General features: G+C 37.0%; 1 protein-coding gene across 4 annotated transcripts in view; it reads right to left on the bottom strand.

The window, feature by feature from the left end:
- Positions 1–18,722, bottom strand: part of col15a1a (collagen, type XV, alpha 1a) — a 65,160-nt gene that overhangs the window by 25,834 nt on the left and 20,604 nt on the right. For 3 of the 4 annotated variants that reach the window (XM_057323204.1, XM_057323207.1, XM_057323205.1), the window contains exons 3-10: positions 12,288–12,835; positions 7,533–7,607; positions 6,753–6,842; positions 4,324–4,450; positions 4,190–4,233; positions 3,657–3,821; positions 2,534–2,560; positions 1,560–1,622 (exon numbers count right to left, since the gene is read on the bottom strand). In XM_057323204.1, coding sequence (XP_057179187.1) covers positions 1,560–1,622; positions 2,534–2,560; positions 3,657–3,821; positions 4,190–4,233; positions 4,324–4,450; positions 6,753–6,842; positions 7,533–7,607; positions 12,288–12,835 — 1,139 coding nt within the window. The remainder of the gene's footprint in view (positions 1–1,559; positions 1,623–2,533; positions 2,561–3,656; positions 3,822–4,189; positions 4,234–4,323; positions 4,451–6,752; positions 6,843–7,532; positions 7,608–12,287; positions 12,836–18,722) is intronic. The other variant, XM_057323206.1, reaches the window with a different exon arrangement.

Below are 18,722 nucleotides of genomic sequence, written 5' to 3'. Positions count from 1 at the left end.
TTACCATAGCTAGATAATACAAATACTGTAGTATATGTTACTGTAATAGAGTATGATAGCTACCATAATATTCTACAGCTGTAATATACTACAATTTACTCTAGTAACTAAAGTATACTATATTTTTATGTGATGTGATACACATGTGTTATTGACTAATGTTTTAAATAAATAGAGAAGTTTAAAACAATGTAATACAATACCATTATCATTGTATTGTTTATTTATTATTTTCATTACATAAGATTCATATTTAATACTTAATAGGATGGGTGTTTCGAACTTTAAATATTTACCCACTCATGTACATCTCTTCTCAGTGAAGCGTAAAGCCGCAATACATAGTTACTACAGTAGATGGCGATAATGAACTACTTCAGTTTGTGACACAGTAATAAGAAGAAGACGTGACACAGCGCTTCTCTGAAGGCAGATCGAAATGTAGCTTTTGGTCGCGCTACACCGCTACTTTCTTAAAAAAGTAATTAATTACTGGAAAAGCTACACTCTTTTAAAACTAGTTGAGCTACCGCCAAGCTACTGAAAAATGTAGTTAAGTTAGTAGCGTCGCTACTTGTAGTTAGCTACTCCCCAACACTGATGAATTATTAATATCATAACCATAACTAATATTAGTTTTTCTAAATAGTTTTTACACATAATTTTAATTCAATCATTCAACACTGGTTAAACAAAAGAAGAATGAATAAATATCAACAGATTTAAAGCTTGTACACACCAGGACGATAATCGCATGCACTTATCGCCAGCGTTTTTCCAAGACGTTTTTTGGCGTTCATACCCAAACGATTTTCACTGGCGATGAGCCGAGTGAGCGTGCAAATTCACTCCCTCACATAGATGGCCATTAATGAAAAACAGAAGGTGTACCCCGGTACACAAGGTGGCGCTGAGCAACTTTATGCTTCTGACACTCTACACAGAAGAAGAATTCATCTTGCTTCCTCTTCGTCTTCATGTGTGCTCGGCAAGACCATTTTGTGCTTGAGCGCCACCAAGTCGTGTTTTACTGTAACTTCAGCACAGGCAAGTGAATAAAAGTGCCAATCTCATTGGTCGGACAGTTTTTAACGCAACGCGTCAAACAAACAAAAAAATAAGCCCGAGACGTTTTTCTAAAAAATAACGCTTTTACGCCTGCTGTTTTGCGCGTCGGTGTGCACACTCACATTGGCGCCCTTAGTTTAGTCACAAGGCGTTAAACGTCGACGATAAACGCACACGATTATCGTCCCGGTGTGGATAAGCCATTATTTTCATGAACTATCCCAAGGCTATATGTTTCCAATATACAGTATAACTGTAGGAAGATGTATAATTGAGTTTTGTTATTCTAGAATAAAAACAACGGTGGTTTTAGAATCATTGACCAAAAACAAAGAAATAAACTGCACTTAATTACATATTTACTAAAAAACAAGATCAAAAATATTATTATGGAAGTAGAATATCCGAATGTATTTTTAGGAATCTGTTCATTTCAATTAGCTGTGAGATGGATCCATTTTAGGACAAATCAAAATGTTTGTGTGTCACACCTTCTCTCCTTTAGGACCCAGCTCTCCAGATAGTCCAGGAAATCCTGGAGGTCCGACCTCGCCCTGTCCATGACACAGAGTAAGAACAAGACAAATTCAAATTCATTCAGGTCAGAAAATCTCTCAACGTCACAGACACATGAAGCCCACATGTGTGCAGTGAACCGTCAGATCCAGAAGAAAAGTGCGGTCACAACCCCCGGGGTGGTGGTTTAATCAGGCTCACAGGTGCGCAGACAGGTGCGCTCATTTTCCACTCAAACACAGAGGTGAATGAAAGGCTCACGCTGCCCTTTCCCCGCTCGCTAACCGGCTGCTCTGCAATTTAGCGGCCATGCCTCACAAATAATGAGTCTGCGTACGGCATCAATTCACATTACGAAAACATTTCCATGGATTTTCTCTCCTCTGCGGTCTGTAGGCCAGCTCTGCCGCACACATGTGGAGGACAGGGTTTGGAAAGGCAGGGCGCGAGTATGCCATCACTGCTGTAAAATATACAGTACAGTATATAGAAAGTATAAAATCATGCACGCTGCAATTTGGTATAAAACGACCGGGTGGTGCATACTGTATAAGGCTCAATGTTGAGTCCATTTTTTAAGTTGGGTTTGGCCGTAGTCACTTCATGGGACATAAAATGCATATTTATTAAGCATTTCCATATCTGTCTTTGAGGTCGGTCACAAAAACATTGTCTGTATGTATTTTCATTTACTTCTTTGTTTCGCTTGCTTGTTTTTAAGTCTTGAACCTTGAGTCAGTTAGTTATCCATTTTTTAAACACATGATTCAACATAACTGAACTACAATTGCTCTGGTACATATAAAAAGACATTGACGAGTTGTGAACATTTGGTAACTGTATTTTTCCTGTTTTATAAATAAATAGCTGTATATCTGTATATCAATGAATACCTTTTTCACTGTTTCACCATTCAGCTGAATAAACTGAGAATCAAGAAGGTACTTACAGAGCCTCCATCTTTCCCTGGACTACCCTGAAAAAAGAAAAATACAGTAAGCACAATTTTATTGTTTCTGACAGAGTTCAACTGATTTACCGCATGAATAAAATAATCAAAGAATTTGATTTTTTTGAGAGAGCGGAACATTGCATACAAGGGATATTTGGTCGTAGATATGGCTACAATTTGCTTTGACATACTGTATTCTAAACCTAATGCAAAGTATGTCAAACAACATGTCCCGACATCCGAAACTGTTTTGCACTGCTGAGAACAACATTCTTGCATTGCTTGGAAGAAAGGTAAGCATAGGGAATAAATGGAGAAAAGGTCCCACACACTATCATAGCCTGCAAATAAAGTTATTTAAAACACACGCTTACAATGTAAAAAAAACATAAGACACAAACAACATAAGTCTAAAAGTATATTAGGATGAAAAGGATATTTCACCCCCCCCAAAAAAGGTAATTTATGCAGCCTTATTTGTATGACTTTGCAGAGCACAAAAGAAGATATTTTAAATAATGTTTGTAACCAAACAACCTTGGCTCCCATGACTTCCATAGTATGGACACAAAACTGAGATTTCTTAAAATATCTTCTTTTGTGTTCCACAGAAGAAAGAGTCATATAAAGGTTTTAAATGACATAAGGGGAAAGAAAATAATGTCCCTTTAATATCACGGTATGTAACATGTAAAAGCAAAATAGACCAAATATAGCTTTGTATTTGATGTGCACTTGATGAAATCTTATCTCTAAAGCACAAACTTGCAGAAAAGAAAAGAAAAAGAAAACAGCAAACATAATCGTGAAGTTCCGGATATGAAGAATGTTTTGAATCTGTTTTGTTGATTCTTGTACTGTGCAGTGAGTGACTGAACTAATCATGTTTAATGTATAACACGACGGCTCAAACATGATACGATTTTTCTGAGTCAACCAACAATGATCTGTTGATTTGTTTCAGAGCGGCATGATTGTGTTACACACAGCAATGACTTGGCAGTGAAAAATACAGCTATACATTTGATATCACTAAGCTACAAATCCATTACTGCACAACCGGCGATTGAAAATGTGAGCGCACATGTAAACATAGAAAGGAAGTGTCAGGTGTACTTACAGGATGGCCATCTTTTCCTGGCACTCCTAGTGGTCCGGAAGGGCCCTGTGGACCCCTGGGACCTGGCTCTCCTCCAGAGGGACCTGATGGACTGATGGGTCCTGGGGGTCCGGGGTGTCCTGGTGGGCCTGGGTCCCCTTTTTGTCCTTTCTGCATAATAATGACCTGTGAAACAGCCACCATAGAACATGGTCAAATGCAATTGCCAAGAAAGGTTTATATAAGACGATGGTCAGCAAGAGTACTAAAAACAAATCGAATGTTATACGCTGGGTCAGAAATGTCTTTGGACTTTCTTCTGCAGAAAACAAAAGATGATATTTTGCAGAATGTTTGTTACTAAACAACATTAGCCCATATTGACTTCCATTGTACGGACACAAAACCACAGAGACATTTCTCAAAATATCTTACTTCGTGTTCCACATCAGAAAGAATCATACAGGTTTTGAACAACATGAGTGTGAATAAATGATGACAGAATTTTTATCTTTTTTGGGGATCACTGTGGATGGAGTCGAAGTGTTACTCACATTTCTGTCTTGACTGGCTCCCTCTGATCTGATTGGCTCTGTAACTTGACAGAAAATCAAATATAATGAGGCAACCAGCAAAATATGAATAATTCTGTTTCTCTCACATTTCATGTTAATTTCAAGTCTTTTACCTTTAGTTTCTGTCCTGTCTATGTCCAGCCCAGAGCTTTCCTCCAAATCTTCATCATCTGTTTCAGTTTCATATATTGGAGCTTCAGTAGGGGGCGCTCTCACAGGGCTGGTCTCCAGATCCTCTGGCTGAATACATTATGCAAATCAGAAATCGTGTAATTCTGACAAAAATATGAGCATGTTGGTTCTTTAGGTCAAATTGGGATATTTTTATTTTGGTCCTGCATATGCACATTGTACCACAAAATATAAATATACTTTTCTCTTTCAATTGAAAGCCACTATTTCTGACAAACTTCTAACACCTTTTACTATAGGCCTATCTGAATATTGTAAATCTGTCTCCCTCTGCTGGACAAACATGGCAATGTCAGAGCTTTGAGCAGCAGGGTGGTCTGGAAATCTTAATCCACTAATTATTTGGCTGTACTTCAAAGCCTGCAATTTGTGTATGTGTGTGTGTATATCTTCAAATCCCACGTATTGAGCTGCCGGCTTGGTTAGCTGGATTCCAATAAGATCATTTTGGTCCCAGAGTAAATCTTTCAAGCAGATGACATCAGCAAACTGCATGACCTCTGCTAAACTTCACCAAACAAATGACTGTATCATAAACAGTCCGAAGCATCTGTGCATCTGTGAGTGTGAACAGGTGCACTGTAATCCTACAGGAATGTGACGTGTTACATGTGTGTAGATTGATGTCTCATAATAAATAAATATGATATACAGTATAACTAGTGTACTTATATATTATAGGCCCTATAAGTAGCAATAAAGGAAGCAACAGTGTGCACTGTACAAAAATGGCACAGATATTTGCTTAAAAAAATTATGGTAACAATATTACACAAAATATTTTGAAGTGCTTTAAATCATATTTTTAATGCAATATTCCACGAATAAATCAAGTAAAATTACCAAAATTATTTAAGCACATGTCACATGATAAACTTAAAAGAATCAAGAAGAAATACTAATTTGAGCATTGGAGTTAATTTCTTGATCTTTTTTAACTTAAGTTTAACATTTATTATTGTTTACAACATATATGATGCACAAGTAAACTGAGAGGTGTCTCAGTACTGGCATTAGCACTGTTCACTGAGTGAAAAGAAAACACATCATGAGCTCTCCCATGACCTAAGCACAAGCACCGCTCTTCTGAACGATGGTAACCACGAACCTCAAAAATACAAACAGAATCTCTTCTAAATCTTAAAGACAACAGAACAATAAATCGTAAAGCACATAAAATAGCACTTTTTCACAAAAATGACTCTCCTAATGCAAAGCATGCAAAGCATGCTGGGATCTCTAAATTCATTGCTCAGTAAGTGAAATTAACAAAATTAATTAATGCAGTCCCACCACAAAATAATTAAGTAAATATCCTTTATACAAGTTCGAACATGATAAAATTAAGTTGAATCCACTCAATAATTTGTGCATTTAGAATTCCGAGATTTTTTAATTTTAACTTAAATTTTGGTTAAAAAACAAGAACACAATTGTATTAAGTAAGTTTACTCAATTCATTTCATGAAATCTACTACGACACAGAATCATTTTTTTCAGTGTAATATTGAATCATATGCCAATACATTCTAATGAAATGTTGGCATCTTTTGATCTCATATCATTTAAATCTGGTTTAAATCACTCATTTATACTGTATAAAAAAGAGCAGGCTGGCTATTAAAATATTTTGGGTCAACCATTCTACTAGATCGTGAGAAGAAAAGAACATAATACAAATCTGTCAAAATAAGTGGACGTTGTTGAATATGTTAAATGCTGAATACGAACGGTTGTGTAATGATGAAAACTATGTCTAAAAGCATAAATCAAAATGAAAAACAACTTCAAAGTCAAAAAAGGAGTGTGGGGAAAAAAGGACATCATATTCAGCATGTCCTCTGTAAGGCAGGCCTTCAAAGAGTTTAGAATTAAAGTTGTTGGAGGACACATCTGACTCCAGAGGCCAAAAGGGCTGACAGGGAGTGAACCTGAGATGGAGATGAATGGGTCTAATAAAATCAGAGATGAGCTACAAAACACAAAACAACTTCATATTTTAGGGGATCTCACCAAATATTTTTAATCCTGTGAGTGTAAGACTGTATATTTGCATGTGTGCACCTGTATGCGTGTAAAATAGATTTAAAACTACAGTAAGATCTATGAAGAAAAATGGCAATTTTACTCTTTTTACATGAAAACTCTATCGTAAAAGTTAAAAACTCCAACGTACCTCTCCAATGCATACTGTTATAAAAACAAAGATGTAAAAATTGGGAAATTAGGAAAGCACAAGTCTGATGCATGTGCACTGACATACTACAGAAAGATGTGGATCTTCTTTATTTAAATGTAATAATTTATAATTGGTCACATGTATGTATGTATGTATGTATATGTCACTCACCATTATAAATTCTCTCTCCTCCACAACTTTCTTCACTTCTTCTCCAGTCTCATCGTCGTAGGTGTCATCACCACTGCCATAACCTGATGCCTGAAAAAGGTTAGCCAACAGCATTGCCATTACAGAAATGTCTGAACGTACGCGTGCCATAGTACTAGCAAAAGTACTATTAAAAATAAATTCTTTAAATAGTAAACAAAGAAAAAATCAACCTAAACAATAATTGAAGCACCGACTGAAGGGCACAGGAGACAGGTATAGAGAATAAAGTTTCTAGTGTTTTCACAATTGTAACACTTCTATGTTTCCCAGCACCCACAATTTTGTGTAGTTTTCAAGAAAATATTTCATAAAAAATAATCAAAAATAATTGAACGCCAGTTAAATACAAAAACAGCAGAGAAAATTCTATAATTATTATTAAGATAAATATCAAGTCAAAGGAACTACATGGGAGAGGCTTCAAATACTCACTGAGAGCTGAGCTAAGCCACAACCCCCCCAAAAATCAAAGCCTAGAACTGCCCCTAAGTGTTCTTTACATGTACATATAAGTTAATAACAAGTTACAGTCGATTTGTCACACCTGCAACATATTAATTGAACCACTGGGAGGCGCTATTACTCTATTGCACGTCAAATACCTTTTGCGGTAAAATCTACTGGGCATAGAGGTGCTTCAAAATTCAGTTATTACATTTTTGGGTCTGAAAAGGCACAATCCTAAATCTCTAAGGTCAATAAGTCACGAAGGCTACTTGAAAAACCAGAGGCACTCACATAGGGGTCATCTTCTTCACACTGTTCATTCGGTGCCGTGGGATCGGCAGTCAACACCAGCTGCTGGATAGAGCCCTGGAGAAAGAGAGACAGAGAGAGTTCACACATCAGCTTCAATAAATGTTCCCTAGTAAGTTGCAAATAGCCTGAAACTGATTATGAAATGAATGTGAAAACGCACTGTTGCACAATTTTCAGCCATGCATCTAAACCTGCTCAGTGATAACAGCCATAACCACTGCTCAGCATCAAGACATTAACACGAAACGCATCCTTTCAAAATGATGACATGCAAACACTTGTTCTGCATATGGTCCCATTTTCAAGGTCATAGATGAATGGTCATCATCAGTTCTTGTAAGTTGTCCTTTGACCTGCTACACTGTTAGAATGAAGCTAATGCTTTCTTAAAGCTCTAACAAGATGGAAGTCATGTTTAACAGAGGCGTGTTTGGCAAAGCTCCTGTGCACAGCATCCAGAGGACAAGCACCTGTTTTCCATTCACTTACAACACACAATGAATGTGGAGGTGTGTGTGAGAAAAGAGAAGGAACAAAGATGGAAAAGAAGAATAACAACTTAACTACAATATTAACAAAAAGGATCAAGATTTTTTTGCCTATACACCCGTAATGAACTAATGTATCCTTTAAAGGGACAGGTCACCCAAAAATAAAAATTCTGTCTTCATTTACTCACCCTTAAGTTGTTCCAAATCTGTATACATTTGTTTGTTCTGATGAACACAGAGAAAGATATTTGGATGAATGCTTGTAACCCAACAGTTCTTGGCCACCATAGTAGGAAAAATTACAGTGTTAGTCAAAAGTGCCCCAGAACTGTTTGCTTTCCTACATTCTTCAAAATATCTTCTTTTGTGTTTAACAAAACAATGACATTTATAAAGCAGTTTTTCCTACTATGGTAGTCAAAGGCCAAGAATTGTTTGGTTACAAGCATTCTTCCAAATATCTTTCCCTGTGTTCATCAGAACAAATACATTTATACAGATTTGGAACAACTTGAGGGTGAGTAAATGAAGACAGCATTTTTATTTTTTGTGAACTGTTCATTTAATAATGTATTTTTTTGTTGCAATTTTGCAAATAAGTCAATGGTTTTTATATAAAAAGTTATGTTGTTGTAAGTATAGAAAGATTTTGTTACCATATGTTTCAATTGTTTTTGTTAAATCAGAATAAAAAATAATTGAGATGCTGCTGAAACGTTCCTTTTAAGGCGCCACCTTGTGGCCAATGTCACATCATTCAGTTCCACTATATTTCTAAACACATAATGCAGCCTCAGCACCTTCTGTTAAACACCTAAACACACACATACAACACCCAACTCTTTAAACTTCTTATGTAATTTCTTTGCCGTTTGTAAACAAAAACAACATTAGATCAATTCGACTAAATGTTAAGGAAAACCACACAGGAATGAAAATCAACAGCTCAGTTTTCACCATATGTTCACAGACCTCAAGCATGTTTTTCTCCATTAGTCATGTTAATTTCATCGTGGTTCGTGCCAAGATGAGTCAGCTATCAGGTATGCAAACGCTATTCTCTATCTTTCAGCGGGTCAGACAATAACACAACCTATTTCAGCACGGGTGAAAACATCTGATAACTTATCTTGTTACATGTAAAGCGAGCAATGACAGGAAGTCGTTTTAGTTTTGGATTTCATCATTCTGAATATGTTCACCCTATGTAACAGGATAACCTAATGAATGGACAGGACTTTCCCATAGTTATATCCATAAAGCAGGAGATTCTCATTCCAATAATATCAGAGACAAAAATCAGGATTGTAAGTGATATCCATTCTGCTCTGTCACAAGGTTTTGTTGGGGTCTGGGGCCTAGTGCACACGTATACGGGTATTTTTATTTTTTTTAAAAATGGGGTCCACACGAAAACGCAAAAACACGTTATGAAGCGCTGTCAAGAGCATGCCAAACCAACAGGTGGCGATATAACCCTAACCTTAAAGCCGTGTTGGCCAATCAGAATCCTGGAATCTGACATCAAACAAAGGAGATACTGGCGCGCATTCCAACGTCATACATCAAAACTCCGGTTTCTGAAACCACACGTTTCGAAAAAAACATTTTCCGAAGTTTTCAAAAAAGTTCGGTTTCAGTGACGGGGTACTGTGTTTGCGTGTGGATGAACAGCCAAACCGCATAGAAAGTTCGTGTGGACAGGACATGAGTCCGTGTTAGCATTCGGCAGAAACATGTTAGAGGGTTTCAATAACATATTCAGATAAAATGCAAAGACTTCAATTTTCCAAAGTTGGTCATCCCTTTTGGCCACTTCTGTACCTTTCAAGTGGGCATGATGGTGTATTTTGGTGTTGTTAAACCTGTGGCATGTCGGAGACGGTGGTGATGTTTAAAGGCCTGCAGACAGAAGGCACCGTCTTTAAAGGACCGTTTATTCAGCCAGTGAGATAAACAGTCGGCATGTTGACTCAGCATATGCAAATCACATCCACACACATCCGGCCACACACAGAGATGCCTGACGTATGGACGCTCGGAGCGGATCTGAGCGCGCGCTTGTGTATGTGGACTGTCTTTGTATTTGTGTTCCTGCGTTTGATTTTATGTGCAGCCTATTTTTCATGTCCAAACCGATGATAAACACATCTCAGAGAACGGATACTAAACTGATTCATTCTAAACAGAAGATGTTTTCCAAATCCAAACGCAACGAGAGGATGTTACTGCAAAAGAAAACCCAAAACAGAATTCCAAACTTTCAAACTAAACGTAATTCTTGCAACCACGACAGATAAATAAAATTCGACTACTACAGTATAAGAACAGGAAGATTCTGCATAGGAAATAAGTGATGCGCCAAACTGCTGCATCAGAGCTGGGAAATGTTGGCAGTATGAAGAAACTGCAGTTTGATTTATAAACCTGAAGAGTGGGCCAAAACCTACTGTCTGTTTAGAGAGATCTAGCACCGTCTGTTGTAATTTGTCAAGCAGAAGTGTGTTACGTGTGTACCTTATTTTCCAACATGGCAAAAAAATAAAGGGCCATATTAGGGGCCAATGGGATCAGTCAAGACAATAACATTTCGTAACCTAATAACAGTCTTTTGGCAAAAATTCGGGGCAGATCGCACCTTGTTCCCTCCAACAATTGGGCAGAAAAGGACTGACCGACATGTCTACTGCAAACAATTCCTTTTTACAGTACATTTAAAGTCTTGTAAAAGACAGGCACTTCATGACCGGTTGCAAGCAAGAACCAATAACATGGGACTCCAGTGACTCATGACCAGGTGTTACGCACCAGGTGTTTCAGACATGAATGATAACAAAATCAAAATTGAAAAAATATACTGAGGATATAAGTTATAGTCTTATGTCTCTAGTGTCGTAACACCGCCACGTTATCTGTCTTGTCATGTTGGCCAATGTTGTTCAGAGCATGAACGACCCACATCTCAATGTCTTGGCTTCTGCCATGAGCTTTGATGGATTATATGATCCATCTGTGTTGAACTTCATATGGCGAATGTGAAACAAGGTTAATTTTTCACATCTGAAGAACTTTTATTGGTTTGGAGTTGATGCCTTAATGATTGGCTTTATAAAAAGAAAACACAGCCGTTTCATTGAAAAGGAAAAAATGGTGATTAATGAGTTCTGTTCTTCCTTTTCATGTGGTGGGTATTGTGCAGAGAATAGTGTGGGAATCTATACTTGAAGTTTAAAGATCTAACACAGGGTGACATTTAAACATCCCAGGCACAATATATCCTGTAACAGAATGCACAGTGAGGAGGTTTAACTAAAACCACAGCATCCAAACACTCATTTAATCATGATTATTTTAATACCATCTGAGGCTTTTTGCTATATTTAGCAAATATTCCCAAAGGCTTTAAAACCAACAGATAAACAGTACATTTTTTCAATATTGACTTAAAGTGATTGTTAACCCAATTTACTGACCATTTTAACCAGTGTTTAGTTCACAAACTCTATTAAGCTGCCCACCTAGACCATCTTAAGACAGCATAGGCGCTTTTCCATAGGTGATCCCGGAATGCATTGCGGCAGACTCGTATAAAATAAAGATTCATTATAAATATATAAATAAATACTTAGCAATATAAAATATTATAATATTACAAATATTTCCAGCTAATTTAAAATGATATATACAGTATAATTTAAAATGATATATACAGTATATAGATATATATAGCCTACATATTAATCACATTAATTATTTATTTATTAATTTAAAAAATATTATTTTTTGTATAAGCTATTATAGCTTTGAATTTAAATCAAATAGTTTCTTTGCAGCATACACAGGATACAACTTGCAGATCTGGTCAGCATTTCTTAGACAAGAAAAGTAACAAAAAAGTAAATAATCATAAAATAATAATAATAATAGGTTCAAATGAAAAATAACAATAGGAATCTTTTATACCTACTTTTATATTTTTATAGAATTTATAGATTGTTTATGTAAAGAATCAAAATCTGAATAAAGTCTAAATAAAAACAGGAGTTTATATTTTAAAACTAGTAATCTAGTGTAGGTGGAATGTAAAGTGATATCTGACTAAACTACAATCAACTATTTGTGATCCCTTAGAAGACAACAGCCTATGTAGGCAGCATACAGAGAGGCACCTCACCGGGGTTTCAAACAGACCCTAAGCATTCTTTCCCTTTATACACATTAAAAACCAACAGGTTCAACTTACCACAAAACGCTCCAGCCTCGTGCCTCCAGCATTCCCTATGAAGATCCCGGAGCTGGGCTGAAACGTGAGGCTGTCCTGGCTCCTGCGGAAGGCTACCCTGTGGTGCTCCTCACAGTCCATGTACAGCTTCACCTCTTCTCCCTGTACAGCCAGCGTAAACCTGGCCCATCTTCCCGTCAGTTCACCCATCTTAAATGAAGCCGCCTCCTCCGAGTGTGCCGCGCCAGGTTCGGTGTAGTAAAGAACCACGCGCTGCGATCCATCTTCTACAGGTGTGAGTGCCACTCCTAAGTGAACGATCTTTTGGAAGGCGTCGGTGATGGCGAAAAGGACTCCTCCACGGCGAGTGGTGGGCTTGGCCGTGACGATAATGGCAAACTCGTGGAAGAAAGGGTCGGGGATGAAGGAACGCGTGAGGCGGCCTACGTTAGCATCCGGACCGAAGCTGTATGCAGGGAAGCCCTCGAAACCAGTGACGAAGGAGACGGAGGGGGGCAAGGGCACTCCAATGAGCTCTGTGAGGTCTAGTTGAGTACTCGAGCCCCTTTCTATAAAGAAAGAGAGAGGGAGAGAAAAATTAAAGTGTCAATCTGGGTTCAAATGGGTCGAAAGTCTTTAACATGAAGTTTGTCCTGTGTGGCATGTGTGTGTGATATTAAAGCTATATTTTCAAAATGCAAATTGTGTACAGTACATTTCAACAAACTTCTGTATGAATGCATATTCTTTCATTTTCAAATCTTTCAGCTCATGCTGATGATTTATTGCAAAATGATGGTCTTAAAACCCCCCCACGCATTTTCCTGTTTATACGTTGGGAGTCAGCCAATAGCCTTTCAGTTTTATTACTGCACACATTTTATCCTCAGTTGCACACCCCCGGGCGTCCCCGCAGGTCTCTAGATCTTCCACTGCCCTCCACTTCAATCGGCTTCTGTTTTGAGAAAAAAACCTCTCTCTTTCCCTTCCAGCCGAGAAACCAAAACAACCCCATATGCCCAGATCCACCAGGCCCTGTTCTAATCACGGTTCAGCATCATTTACATCTAGCCAAATATAAATCAAGCAAGCTAAGCCCGTATCGGCAGACGTGAGCTTCAGCAACTAAAACAATAACGTTTGAATCACAATTCTTGCATTTGCTAAAGTTCTGGCACTACACACGATCTTGAGAGGAACAAACAATTGCACATTCTGGAAGGGGGGACCGCTCGAGCCAGGATCATCTGGAAGAGGTTAACATGTGCTAATGGGAGCCGTGCTGTTGAGAGCATGCCTGTAAATTTGCCAATGGAGTGCCGCACGCTCTATATCATCTGAGGGCAAAACCCAATACCAATGGCACAAAGCTTCACACTTGCAGCATGGCTTAACATTTCCAACAGTGATTTTGTATTTTGTAACGCCTTATGTTGGGAATCCCCTATTTTTATGTCTTTTTGTCAAGTTCATTGTGAATGTTGTGTGTTTTACGTAACCAGTCATGAACCAGTCTAAACACATATTTATCAGTGCTTATACAATAGGTATCACCACAGCTGGGGTGAATAAACATGACTGAAGAGAGACTGTGAAGTCAGAAAACAGAAAGTGGGAACTCAAACAGAAAACTAGAAGATTTTTGAACTTTGGCTTTTTTATTCGAAAACAATAAAAAAAAGGATATAAAATCTTACAACTATAGCTACTATAGGTGGACAGTACATTAGTACTTACAGTAAACCATATACTGTATCATACTTTCATGCATGCACTGTTCATAAACACATTTGTGTCATAAACACATTTTAATTATTAAAGGGGTCATATGGCGCGAATATGTGTTTGTCTGTGTCTTTGGTGTGTTATACAGTAAGTTGCCCATGCATGTATTAGACACGTAAAATTGCAAAAATGAAAATGTGTTGAACAAAAGCTGCATTCTATCTAAAAGCGAATGCTCACCCAGACCTGCCTGAAACACCTCGTGTAACCACACCCCCACAAATCTACATCAGTTCGTGGTATGAGTTGACTAAGACCGCCCAAATGTATACTCAAGTAAGGTGGGCGTGCCTGTCAGTACAACTGCTTTGGAACCTGATGTTCCAAATATGGTAAGAGGCGTTACATTTCCATCACAAGCTTGCAGTACTCGACCAATCACTACGCACTGGTTAACTGGCCAATCATAGCACACCTCGCTTTTCAGAGTGATGAGCTTTGTAAAAAATCTGCGCGTTTCAGAGAGGCGGGGCAAAGAGGAGATACAAACATGCACGGTAAGTGGAAAATACAGTGTTTTTGAACCTTAAATCGTGTATACACATTGCATTACATCGAAAACAAACCATAATATTTGTTTTAGCCGTGTCATATGACCCCTTTAAGTAGATCAAAAATCTAGTACTTTAAGTATTTGTTATCCAAAAAATGTACTAGTACTAGATTTTTAAATGAACTTAAAGTATTATAAGGGATAGTTCACCAAAAAATGAAAATTCTGTGACCTAGCAGTGCTGACACCCATTCACTTCCATTGTAACAAGAAATATCTTCTTCTGTGTTCTGCGGAAGAAAGAAAGTCACACAGGTTTGAAATGAGAAGAGGGTGAGTAAATGATGACAGAATTGTCATTTTAAAGAACTATGACTTTAAAGGTAAAAATCATGTAGAAAATGTATTTATGAAAGTGGAGAAAAAAGGTATGATATCTGCTTTATAATATAGTAAAGTCAAATTTTTCTGAAGAACACCCACAGACACTATTACCCCTCCCAAAACACAGACAATGCTACAAACAGTTCTATTACTGAAAACAATTCATTCTTAATATAACACATTGATAAAATGATGAGTTGTTTCTATCCGCCAGCTTGGACATTGTTATAAACCAATAGTTGGGTTGCTTGTAAATTCAGCTTTATACTTTGAGTATTTAAACAAAAAGACTCTCTAGACAGAATTTCACCTGGTCTGTTGTGAAAGTGAAGTGTGAAAATTGCAAATAAAACAAAAACATTTGAAAACAATGCTTATTTATTGCATGTAACACCCCCACAGCAGATGGTCTCTATTATCTGAGTGGCATGAAAATTAGACAATCAAAGCCTTCTGAAGGAACAGCTTAAGGCTTGAGTTATTGGGGTCTCAGGGGGTTGAGGTCAAGTGTAATGTCAAGATGGGAGACAAGGAGCATATTCTTACACACTTTCCCAAGAAAAGAGAAATCTAAAGTAAGCCATAACAACGCCAGCTCAAAGTCATAGTTATCCGACAGTTTCATCAAATCAATGTCCTTCAGAGAAATAATGAAAAAGGTGAATTACATGAAAGTGCCTTTTCTCCTTTACTGAACAAGTCTGGATCACACCATTAAGGTCTATGTTTACCTCAGCTCGAGTCTTCTCGACTGCCATATGCACATATCACAGCTATAAAAACAAGGTATCCTAAACTAAAATTATATAATATAATAATTAATAATAATATAATAAGTATTCCCAACAATTCCCAGCAACAAACCATTGCTTCTCAATCTATTTCACATAAACATTGAAGATCTTTCCACATGTGGTCCAATGATACATGATCCATTCACCGCACAAACAGCCAGATCCTGTGGCTGTGGATGATCAGAACCACCACAAATCATGAGGAAATGAGAAGAAAGCACAAGACTGGCCATTTGTTACAGACGAAATGAAATCTATGTTGAAATGCAGATGAAAAAAGGATCAAGGAAACTAAACTGATTCTAAAGGTAGGAATCACTACCCAAATTAGACTGTACAGCAGAATGGCAAATGACTTACATGTATGCGTAAATGCTGGAAATTAGTTTTGTGGACAGATATATATTGCGTCCATGTAGGAAACAGGAACTCCGTTAAAGGGACGGTTCACCTGAAAAATAATTCATTCACCCTCATGTGATTAAAAACCTGTATGACTTTCTGTCTTCTGCAGAACACAAAAGAAGATATTTTGAAGAATGTTGGTACAACATTGGACCTTATTGACTTTCATTGTAAGAACACAAAACAACATCACATTTTGAGACATTTCTCAAAATATCTTCTTTTGTTTTCCACTTAGGAAAGAGTCACACACTGGTTCCGAATGAAATGAGGGCGAATTCGGACAATGTCCAACTTTGTGAAATGTTGCTGACTGTGCATGACTTCAACCTGAGTTCATCCTGCTTATTGTACAACTGCAGTGATTTCTGTTGGGTGTAGAGTTTGGCTTGTGGAGATGCAGTATGTGAGGAAATTATGTAAGGCTGCAGAAAGAGAGGCTGATACTGAAGTACTGTACTGAAGTCAGCCAATATGAGGAGGAACTTTAGGTCATCTGAGCAGTTCTCTTGATTCTATAGACCCTTCCCTGAGCCTCAAGCGAGAGAGCTCAGAAAAGGTGACCTACATGGAGCAAAACACAGGCCTTCCATGATTTAAATGTGAGCTCATACTTTACAACATTTGAGGGGTTGGACGCCACAAGAACAACATCATGGGAAATCTTATAGATCTGTCGGTCCTCATCGGTGTTAAATTAATACCAAATGCATAACAGAAAAATTAAGAGTTTGGTTCCAAAATGAGATAACTCTGTTTTTTATTAATTTTCAAAAATCATGTTTTTTATTGTGCATTCCAATTAATATCAATCCAACTGCAGTTGGTTTGTTTTGATTTAAGCCATAATAACAAAAAAATACAGCTAACTAACACAATAAAACACAATAAAAACATGATAACATAATACAAAACATGATTTTTGGAAATTTTGAAAATGTTCTCATTTTGGAACCAAACTCTTCAAATTTTCATTTGAGATGAAGTAAATAATGTAAGGAAAATAAAAACATGCAAGTTCATCAACACCACAACATATGATTTTAGTAAAAATCTGAAAATTGTACTATTTTATTATATAATTACCGATTCATATAATTAAAATTGCCACATTTTAAACATGGAAGTAATTGATGAAAATTCTTATTAAAATTGTGCACCTTACATATATAGAGGTCACACCTAACCTTAGCTTGAGGACACAAAGGCCAAATATTTTTTTCAAATCATTATAATTGTGACCCTGGATCACAAAACCAGTCTTAAGTAGCACGGGAACATTTTTAGTAAAAGACAAAAATACATTGTATGGGTCAAAATGATAGATTTTTCTTTTATGCCAAAAATCATTGGGATATTAAGTAAAGATCATGTTCCATGAATATAATTTGTAAATTTCCTACCTTAAATATATAAAAACTTTCTTTTTTGTGAGTGGATGGTCTGCCACGGTGCCCCTGATTAACAACTTCAAAGGCAATTTTCTCAATATTTAGATTTCTTTGCACTCTCAGATTCCAGAGTTTTAAACGGTTGTATCTCAGCCAGATATTGTCCTATTCTAACAACTCATATATCTATAGAAATCTTATTTATTCAGCTTTCAGATTATGTACAAATCTCAATTTCGAAAAATTAACCCATAAGACTGGTTTTGTTGTCTAGGGTCAGATATTATCCTGCCACCCCCATTTAAACCCAGACAAAACAGTCAATGCTGATGAGAAAAATGTGGCATTTACCAGCATTTCCCTCCTTCACCCACTTTCGTCCAGCTACAAAAAGCGGATTTCCTACCGTCTGCCTTCGATTTCAAAGTATGCATTGCACAAGAGACAAATGAAATTAAAGCATTGTGTTAGGTTAAAGAATAATAATCACTTGCACGTAATAACTGTTTATTTTGTAGGCTACTCGCTGTTTTACACTGACATTGACAGATATGCTGTGGGAATGAATGCAGATCTTTTACAATGTATAGTTCAGTCCTGCAGATGACTAACTTTATATAGGTAAGCATACGAAACAATACTTTGATTTTGATGAACTAAACTGTATTTGATTAGTCTTATTATAAACACTTTGTTCTTTGCCTCACAGATTTGTTATGGTTTAATTGTAGTATCATAAACGTACAGATACATCACTGTAATGTCTGTTGAATGATTAAGTGGCATGTGAACGTGCTTTGACATTTAAATCGCTTTACTGTACTAATGCAGATTTACATATTTACATTAAAAAAACACACACAGCTTTCCTTCCTAGCATTAAGCATACACACTGGCATTTCTGTGGTTTTATACTTTGCTGAGGTTAACTTTCCAGCTAGGAGCTCAATGAAGCCCCAGTTCGCTCTGATTTTTGAGTGAACTTTCCCCAAATGACATTACTTGGCATGCAAAGCATAATAATAAACTACACATGTTCCATATGGCTTCTGCTTTATCACAATTCTTCCACAAATCATGTTATAATGGTTACAGCATATTGATGTAATATGACATTGAGTAAATATTAAAACATGCAAGTGTAAATGTCACTCACAGAAACCCAATCTCAACGGAAAAAAGTTAATATTTTGATTTTATATAT

The sequence above is a fragment of the Triplophysa rosa genome, linkage group LG23 (assembly GCF_024868665.1).
Source record: "Triplophysa rosa linkage group LG23, Trosa_1v2, whole genome shotgun sequence".
Lineage (NCBI taxonomy): Eukaryota > Metazoa > Chordata > Actinopteri > Cypriniformes > Nemacheilidae > Triplophysa > Triplophysa rosa.
This window is presented reverse-complemented; position numbering and strand designations above follow the sequence as displayed.